At 41.9% G+C, this 9,914-nt stretch overlaps 1 protein-coding gene and 1 long non-coding RNA gene across 2 annotated transcripts; one reads left to right on the forward strand and one right to left on the reverse strand.

The window, feature by feature from the left end:
* Nucleotides 1-16: 16 nt before the first annotated feature.
* LOC140583162 (zinc finger MYM-type protein 1-like) lies at nt 17-5,207 on the reverse strand. Its single transcript, XM_072707801.1, has 6 exons — nt 4,554-5,207; nt 3,605-3,719; nt 2,888-3,358; nt 579-632; nt 331-488; nt 17-172 (listed from the first exon to the last, which is right to left on the reverse strand). Exons 1-6 carry the CDS (start codon nt 4,709-4,711, stop codon nt 25-27), a joined length of 1,104 nt encoding a protein of 367 aa, XP_072563902.1. The 5' UTR covers nt 4,712-5,207; the 3' UTR covers nt 17-24.
* A 2,468-nt stretch (nt 5,208-7,675) lies between these two features.
* Nucleotides 7,676-9,583, forward strand: LOC140582964 (uncharacterized). Its single transcript, XR_011985766.1, has 3 exons — nt 7,676-7,719; nt 7,997-8,363; nt 8,660-9,583. It is a non-coding gene; the product is annotated as an uncharacterized lncRNA (long non-coding RNA).
* The last annotated feature ends 331 nt before the right edge of the window (nt 9,584-9,914 follow it).

The raw sequence follows: 9,914 nt of genomic DNA on the forward strand, positions 1-9,914 counted from the left end.
TTTAACGCGTGTTGACAGTTGAACTTACCTCCTTTGCGTCATCTCCTTACTCACCAACTTTGCAGAGCTCTGCTGGAGTGAGCCCAGGTACTCCAAGAAGAACATTGCCTCATTCCACAAGGCAATGTTGTCACGCCGGAGGTCGGTGGCCACGGTGTGGTACTTGAGGAATCTGTCAGAGGAAGGACAGGTATGTAAGTATCCATATGTACATAAACTTGTACATGCCACCATGACAATAGCGGAAGGACTGAACTTCCTTGAAGAAAACAGATACGACAATACAACACAAACCTATAATATACTGTTAAAAATCTACATGCTACCAACCTCTTCAGGCTCTTCATGTAGTTGACCTGAGTCTGCCTGGAGAGACCAGCCTCAGTCAGCTCCCGAAAGAAGAGCTTCGTCTTCTCCCTCTCCCTCAGAAATTCAAGGGATGGCTCTTCTGAGTTCACAAAAAACATGAACATGCTGACGTTTTCCACCTGGAAAATAAAATCGGCATTACTTAATGAATATATTGCGTAGATATAAAGCTCCAAAAAATAATAGAGTGAACTTATGGGAGACCTCACCGTCTGCTTGAAATTCTCATTCAGGAGATCCTTCTCCAAGTATGCGGCGTAGCGCTTCAGGAGGGGATGGTCCAGAGAATGTTTCCGGTACAGTCCCTTCTCCTGCATTATGTGCCTGGAGGTCTGTGGCCACTGCACCTCCCGGGTACTGCCATGTGCAAAACATAATTCGTCTTAAAATTGCACCTTCAATTGGCTGACAAGCAAAAGCAAAAGGTATCAATGAAGCTGCAAATCCGAGACACTCATACTCACACTTGAAAGATCTCGCCGTTGCTGACACTGACTGCGTCCTCCGACTGCTCAGTCGCCGAGCTCTCCGGTCGCTGCACGGTTGTACCAGCCATCACAGGAACACTGCTGGTCTGCGCCGCTACTGCTGGGGAGGGGGTGTCAGGCACCACCATGTGGCGACGCTCCAGCTCCTGGATCATCCTTTCAGATAAATAAGTAAATAAAAAAACTCTTAGTAAATGTCATACTGAAGAAACAACGTGAGATGTGTAAAAAAGACTGAAGAGTTTTCCCACCAACCTGCTCATAGGATTAGCATCATCCATAATGTCTCGCAGGTGCCTGTAGCTGAACACCCTGCCCCACTGCAGAATTTCAAGCGCATCCTGCTTTGCCTTCTCCACTACTTCTTGGATGGCTTCTTTCGAAGATCTCTTCATGCACACCCTAGTCAGATGCACCGAGAGGCTTGCCTGTGTCTTCTTGCACACGGGGCAGAGCAGGAAATGCCTGTTGGAAGTACTGCGGATAAAAAAAAAAAAAAAACAATTAACAGTTTTATGTAACAGTCAAGGAAGTGCTACTTAAGATTAGATTTAATTCATGATTTTCAGGACCCATTCCAGTCATCATCATCAACATTGTTCATTCCTCAGTGGTTTGGATAAATAACATTTGCTTATCTATTGTCATCCTGATGGGTCCCAGACTGAGAAAAGTAATTAGTAAACTACATGATCACAACTACTGAAAAATGTTTACTAATTATTTACATTTATATCAAGCAATACAAGCCCTTTGTGATCACTGCAAATAAAAAAAATGGTATTCTACACTTTAATACCATCTTTACTACTAATATAAAGATAATTAGTATAAAATACATTTTATTTGCATTGCACTTTATATTTTAGCAATCTCAAAAGTGCTACAGAAAAAAAAAAAATAAAGAGATAAAACAGGAGAATCTATAAAGTACCTTAAAATGTCTTTCTAAAAAGATGAGTTTTTAGTAATTAAAAAAAGTTGCTTCGAAATATTGTTTTCGTCTTGTAGTGGATGCAATTTAAGTTTTAACAATAGTAGTCAGTTTAAGAGACTTAAGCACAGTGTCAGTAAACTACATACAAGGATGAACAAGTGTATCCACAGTTTCTACACATTCAAATGCAATAATAAATTGATCATAACTTACGCCTTGGAAGCCATTCTTGACGAGTTGTTCGACAAAAGATGAAATCTTGAGCAGAATCTGGAGCTCTTGTCTCGCTGGAAGCAGAGGTAGAGTAACTGTACATGCGGAGGTCTCCTCTTAATATACCATTCTGACCGCGTCCCCTCCCCCCCTCGTAGCCCCGCCCACCCCAGCCCCAGTGTCATTCTGAGGGACACTTTGATAGACAATTTCAAAAAATTTAACTTTTAAAAAGGATAAGAACTGAATTTATATTTCTAAATAAAGTGATAAATCGATAGTGCAGTTCTAAAACTTCTGCACCAATTCGCCACCACACCACAAATATATAGTAGGCTCTACAGCAGTGGCGGCTGGTGAAAATTTTTCCTGGTGGGGCTGATGTGACAATATATTTCTTTGCTTAGTCCAATATAAGAATTCAAATCAACAGTCAGACGATGATTACAATTAACAGTAATGATTTAATCTCCTCCTCAAAATCACCAGTTTCACAGATAAAGTAAATGAACAAATTTCCATTGTATAATACGCCATGCATGCTTAAGAGAGTATCAAATACAATAATCAACATCAAAGGGTATGATCAGCTGGATCACCTTTCAAGCAAAGTTGCATCTCAAAGTGGTTCACACAAAGAAAAACAGTTTTAAAAATGCAATTTAACACAACAGTCTAAAACAATTAACAACTGCTATACTGTATGTCATTACTACACCCTTGTAATCAAGTTAGCAGTGTGTGAGTGAGTGGGAGAAAGATGGGTATGTTTGTGTTTCTAAGGTGAGTCTAATGTGATGACTGAGTGGAGGGATATACAGGTTTATTTGTACAGGAACTTTGCTCGTCTATCTTTCTGAGTGGCAAATTTTTCAATGACTCTGGTGTTGAAATCAGGGATGTCCCGTGTTAGGTTTTTCTCTATGGAAAGCATAGCCAGAGCGTTGAGGCGATCTTGTGCCATTGTATTCCTGAGGAAAGTTTTTAGTCTTTTTAAAGTTGAAAAGCACCTCTCTGATTCAGATGTTGTCATCGGTGTGGTGATGAGGATGTTGAGAAGACTTACAGTTTCAGTAAATGTGTCCTGAAGGTTATTCTCCATCAGAACCTGAAATAGAGCCAGTGCACCACAGCAACTCTGGAACTCCTCGTTGCTGTAAATCAGGGACAGTTCTGTTTTAAGTCTGGCCTTGTCCAGTGAGGGATAGGCTTCCACCGTGGTATCCAGCGCTGAATCTGGGAACGTCTTGTGGTGTTGTGGGAACAAGTCTCCTTGCAGCAGAGTGGCACTGACCAGGTGTTTGGTGAAGGAAAACCGCTCCTTGGCATGGCACATAATGGTGTCACATACCTGACATGATATATAAATAAAAAAATAGGTAAGAAGTAGGTTTTGACATTTTATTTATAACAATAGGCTATAATTCTCCTTTCCTTTCCTGAATACCTATAATTGTGTAATGAGCCAATATGGCTTACACTATATATTCATATAATAACATGACAATGTATATTTCAGTCAGTAGCACTATTGTGGCCAATGTGGTGATAAGTTGTTGTGCCTTCTATCCATTTGTCAGCAGGTGCAAGTATTTACCTCCAATGCCAAATGGTGTTGCCTGTCTTCTCCCAATGTCCTCCGTTTCTTTGTGGGTGGCTCCTGTTCAGGTCCCCGGTACTCCTGACCCTCAACTAGAGAAGGGACAGCTTCCCTGATGATACGGAAACAATTTATAAGTTCTAAAAGTCATTTCTGAAAATTGGTTACTGTATAAGACAGATACGTACTGTATATATCTATTTATTTATTTATTTATTTATCTTACTCCATCCTTATTTTATTCCATATATATATATATATATCACTAGAAAGACTGACTGGGTCAATTGACCCAAATCAAACAAAATCACTGCTATTTCTCATTGAAGTTCTTGCTACAAAAATCTGAAAAAATCTGACTTTTATTTTTTTATCATTCTTGAACAGAACATGGTAACACAAATGAAGTTGCTGGTGAAATTAGTATTTTACAGCAGTATATACCTAGAAAGACTGACTGGGTCAATTGACGTAATGTCATGCAAATTAATTAGATAACCAAGTCATAATAACAATAACATAATAGTCATAACACCATCACCGACAGGGCAACTTGAGAGAAGAGTCAGCTGTCAAGTCACGGTCGCTTGTAAACGCAACAAAACTGTCACTACCTGTGACACGTGCAAGCGTCCTGTTTGCGGCAAATGCTTGGCCAAAATATGCATGAGCTGTCAAACGAAAGCTAACTGAAGCTAACTTTTTTCAGATTTTTGTAGCAAGAACTTCAATGAGAAATAGCAGTGATTTTGTTTGATTTGGGTCAATGACCCAGTCAGTCTTTCTAGTGTTAAATCATAAGTCCTTGTATTTGCACATTTCAAATTCATCATAATGTTACAGATAAATTCATTGTTTTAACAAGATGAGAGATTAAACATTCTATTTTGAGTCTATTCAAAGAGAATTAACATTTGGTAACACTGTGCATACATGCATAGCTTACCTGATAGCCTGCATGTTGTCAATGAATCTCTGGATGATTCCTGAGATGTAGACAGAATCGATGTTCCTTTTCTGCAGCTGGTTATACAGCATGTCCACATGTGGCATTATTTTGTGGAAGAGGGCCAGGAAAAAACAGAAATCATTATCTTCCAGCATTCTCACATAGCCGCCAGACTCTCTCTTCGTGGGGCCGTCAAATTCAGCTCTGTTCCGGATGATCTCAAATACTTCACCAGATCCGCCTTGTGTTCATACACTGTGTTAACAGCGCGGATGTTGAAGTTCCAGCGCGTTGCCGATGCACTTGGAAGTCGATGCGCCACCACCTCATCAAGCACTGCCGTTCTCTTGCTTGACTTGGAAAAAAACGAAGAAAATCCCCCAATATCAGAAAAAAAGTGACTGATCTGTGGGATGTGGGATGTTGCTTGTTGCATTACAAGGTTTAACTGGTGGGCATAACAGTGAACATAGTAAGCATTTCCATAGGTGTCCTGGACCTTACGTTGAACTCCTCCAGTGGCACCCCTCATCACTGATGCCCCATCATAGGCCTGAGCGATCAGCTTCTTTTCTTGTCCCTCGGGAAGGATGGTGCGCAGCCTTTCCAATAAGGCACCAGCAATTGCATCCGCGTTGGCAACGGAGAGCTTAATAAACTCAAAAAAACGCTCCTGGACATTATGGGTGCTGTCAATGTATCTTAGTACCAGGACTAACTGACAGTGTGTGGAAATGTCAGTAGTTTCATCAGCTTGGACGGCTAAAAAGTCAGCTGTTTTTACTTCATCCAAGATTTTTTCTCTCAGAACTGCCAGCATACAGTCCAGTAACTCATTTTGTACCGTCTTTGAGGTGCCTCTAAAAACAGTTGCATTTTCAAGGTGATCGTTCAAGTCCCGGTCAATGGATGCCATCAAGTCGACTAAACCTCTGAAAATTCCGGGGTTTTCAGAAGTGTCCCTTTCATCATGTCCCCGCAATGCAAGTTCAAAAGCACCACAAAACTTAATACAGTCAATGAGTTTAGATAAAATATGACGATTCTTATCAACCTCTTCATTGTGCCTTCTTACCGCGACGCGGTGTCCTTCGTCCAGCTGCGCTGCTATGCTAATTTTTCCTAGCACAGCTAGCTTGATGCAATTTTCCATATGAACTTTTGATCGTTCATGCTTTTTTATGCGTTCGGAGAGGTGCTTCAAGTCGGTTTGTCCTGACTGTGTCCACGTTGAATCACATTTTTCGCTTTTAAAAAGAATGCAGGGGAAACAGAAAAGTGCATTGGCTATTCCACAGCCTGTCAGCCACGACTTGCGCTCGAACCAACTCCTGCAAAAACTCCAGTTGTAGACCTTATTTTTCTCCTTGGTCTGCTGGTTAATGATAAGGTCAGGCTTGTCGGGTCCCAACTCCTTAACCCGGATTTTCTCCTCCATCGGCCTTCTTGTAAACGGGTATATTAATAAGGATCTCACTGAATTTGGTGAAAACTGCTCTTCGCTCGTTAAGTTCGCCATCATTACTCTGTAGAGTTGTGACGTTCGCGAACGAACCGATTCTTTTGAACGGCTCATAAACATGAACGATGGGAGCCGAGTCACGGCTGGAGGGGAGCCGTTCTTTCTGTCGTTCTTTTTTTCCTATGCGTGTTTCACACAGATGCACACAAATTAGCTCCTCCGCGAGACAGAACAGTTATAGGGGGAGGAGCGCACCCAGCGCAGGGGTGCTACTGCCTAACAGCATGATGATAGTTGTGCACGCATCCTTCACGTGAGTACTCCAGTGGAAAAAAACCCTGCATGCCTCTGTCATTGGGTAGGAGCGGAGCCATGACTTGTGCACGCTGCCGTCACATGCTTACTCCAGTTAAAAAAACAAACAAAAAAAAACACGTGCGAGTGCCTCTCTGTCTCAGTGCCAACGTCAGTAATAGCGGGTCGTTCGAAGGAAGAAGACACACACGTGACACGTCTGAAAATGAGCCAGAGGAAAAGGAGCAGCATTTGGGTGCACTTTTCTCGCGAAGAAAACAGTAAGGCTAAATGCAGCATTTGTCAAAAAGTCATTTCATTTAAGTCTGGGTCAACAAATAATTTACACAGGCATTTGAAGACTCAACACCCAACACTGCAGGTCACAGGTTTGAGAGCAGAGCCAGACTCAGACAACAACAGTGACACTGATGTGTCCATTGCCTCCTCTGCCTCCACATCAAGTGCAACTGCAGCCACAGCAGCCTCTGACCCCACTGGGCCACCACATCGCCTGGCCAGGCACCACCAAAAAGAAAGCAGACATCCATCAGTCAATATTTACATCCTGTCTTGACCCCATTAAGACAGGAGAAAATAGATGAAGAGCTGGCAAAGATGATAGCCACTGACTTCCAGCCCTTCTCAATAGTGGAGGACACAGGATTCAAAAAATATTCACAGGCGCTCAACCCCTCCTACATTCCTCCAAGTAGGAAGGCAGTAGCCCAGAAGGTCACGGATATGTATGACAGGGAGACAGCATCTTTGAAGAGAAGGGTGTCAAAAGTACCAGCTGTCTGTTTAACCACAGACTGTTGGACTTCAAGAACGACAGCATCATATATGTCTGTAACCTGCCATTTTATCGAGGATTTCCGTGTGGCCTCCTGCCTCCTGGACTGTTTTGAATTCAGTGAGCGGCACACAGCAGACAACATTGCACAACAGCTGCTTAGTGTTGCAGCAGAGTGGGGGGTGGACAAGAAAGTAGTGTGCTGCCTAACCGATAATGCGGCAAATGTTACTAAGGCTATACAAACCATTGGATGGATGCACCTACCATGCCTGGCCCATACTATTAACCTGGTGGTAAGAGATGCCCTGCAAGCTTCAAAGCCCATCATTGATAAGGTGAAAGAGGCAGTGGAATACTTTCACAGAAGCACCGTGGGGGCACAAAAACTGAAGGAGACTCAACTACAAATGAAGATGGAGGAGCTCCGACCAAAACAGGATTGTCCTACAAGGTGGAATTCCACCTACTACATGTTGAAAAGCTTTATTGCCAGTAAAAATGCCATAATCCCCACCCTGGCCGTCACCAATGCACCTGTCCGCCACCTGTCCCAGGAGGAATGGACCACAGTGCATTGAGGAAGTCACTGTGGAACTCAGTGCAGAAAGGTACGTAGCTCAGTTGCACAGCAGTATATTTCTTTAGCATGCATGCATAGTACTTGATAGTAAATTATGAATATTTTATACCATATTAGAAATCTGTGTAATACACTGGAGTATATATCATTGTCAGTAGATTTCTGTAGCCTGCATGCCAATTTCCTGATAAAAAATTATGGATATTTAATACCACAATAGATATGTTTAATACATTGTAATATTTATCATTGTTTCAGCTTTAAAATTGTAACATTAAAGTTTTTTTTTTTTTCCTTTTCACCAGCTACTTGACAGCCTCGAAGGTCATAGTGCTGGCCAGGGGACTTCAAAGAGCCACCGCTGATTTCCGGCGAAACACTACAACAGCGGCAGCGCAAGGTGTGATCGACAGTCTGTGTGCGAGTATGTCATCGCGATTCCACAGGATTCATGCCAACCACATACTAGCAGATACTGCTGCACTTGACCCGCGTTTTAAGAGGATGGCCTTCCCTGATGGCAGAACAGCAGATGAGACGTTTCAAAGGCTGTCAACTGCAGCAGCAAGAATTAGCAGTGGCACACCCATCCAACAGCAACCAGCTGTGGAAGGACTGGAAGGAGCAGGCAGTGGTGCTGGATCAATAGTTTGGAGCTATTTCCATGAGGAAGTAAGGGTGGCAACAATAATTCACATTTTTTTCTCTAAAAATCTCTAGAATGAAATCAGTCTGATATCTCAGTCTAAAACTTCCACTAGCTGTAAATCACTGCATTTAATCAGTACATACTGCACATACTGTACATATGCAAATCTACTATTGTCACTTCTAATTAAATGCTAAACTGCATTTCATTACTCTGTTCTCTTACACTGTGTAATGACAAAAGTTGAATCTAATTTAATCTAATCTAATCACATAAAAATGGTATCTCCCATTGTTATATCTCCCACCCCTATGAGCAGGTAGCTGGAACAGTGGAAGCCAGGAATCCCACCGCCGATGCTGTCATGGAGGTGCGAGCCTACCTGGAGGAGCCTCTTCTTCCAACACATGAGGATCCCCTCAAGTGGTGGGAGAGTCGAGCCCCTGTTTACCCCAGGCTTAGCAAGCTGATGGCCAAGAAGCTTTGTGTTGTGGCGACATCAGTTCCCTCTGAGAGAATCCCTCTGAGAGTTGCCTTAGGCCCAAAAAGGTCAGAGCTCTTGTCTTCCTTAATGCAAATTTGCCCAAGGACAAGAAAGAGAGGCAGAAAAAGCCATAAAGTAAGGAACTGCTTTGTATTTATTTACATTGCATTTTGTGTGCATTTAAAACTTGAAGGGGCTGATCTCTTATTTGCAAAGTTTACAGTAGTTATAGTAGTAATAGTGGACTGTATGTAGACATTTCCATTTTATTTATTCTAATTTTATCTACAGTATATGTCTAAAACTTTAAATATTTTTTGTTTTCTATCAAAATGTTCTTGTGTGATAACAATGTTCTTGTGTGGAAGTGTTTGTAGTAAAAGCTGTTTTGCACAGAAATTCATTGCAGCCGGCTTTGTTTTTGATGTTTATTTGTGAGTAGGTATTGTATGAATAACATAAGTCAACGTAGCTTTACACATACACACACTTTGTACTAAAGGTAAATCCAAAATAGTGATGTCACTGTCTAAGCAGAGGGATGTTGTGCAACCCTATGGAATATAGTCCACACATGACAAATGAGGTAATAATCAATATTTCAGAATAATTCAAACTCAGATATTGGTGTGTGATATCTGAGTTTTAATTATTTGACTACAAATCTCACCTCATCATTCCTCCCAGTGATTATTTCCAGGATAAACTGAGATGCCCCAAAGCTGGCTTCTTAAAACTGACTAAATATTTAAAAAGAGCCAAAAGAGCCGTTCTTTTGAATGGCTCTTTGAAAGGAACGGATCGCCAAGATCCGGATCCCCTCACAGAGCCATAAATCCCATCACTATTACTCTGATTGACCGCGCCTCAAAAGAAAAAAGAAACTTAAATCTCGCGGTATTTTCTGCTGCTTGGGGCAGAATTTTCAGCGCCCCAAGACCATAAAATTCTGAGAGACTGATTGGCCGCATATTTATTAATTTACCCTAGCAACAGTACATGACGGGCTATTTGGCTGCACTCAGGGGCGCTTTTTCTCAGCGCCCCATGACAGAAACTCACTGGTGAATGAATGTCACTAGGTGGGAAA

This window comes from Paramormyrops kingsleyae, chromosome 25 (genome assembly GCF_048594095.1).
Source record: "Paramormyrops kingsleyae isolate MSU_618 chromosome 25, PKINGS_0.4, whole genome shotgun sequence".
NCBI classification, from domain to species: Eukaryota; Metazoa; Chordata; class Actinopteri; order Osteoglossiformes; family Mormyridae; genus Paramormyrops; species Paramormyrops kingsleyae.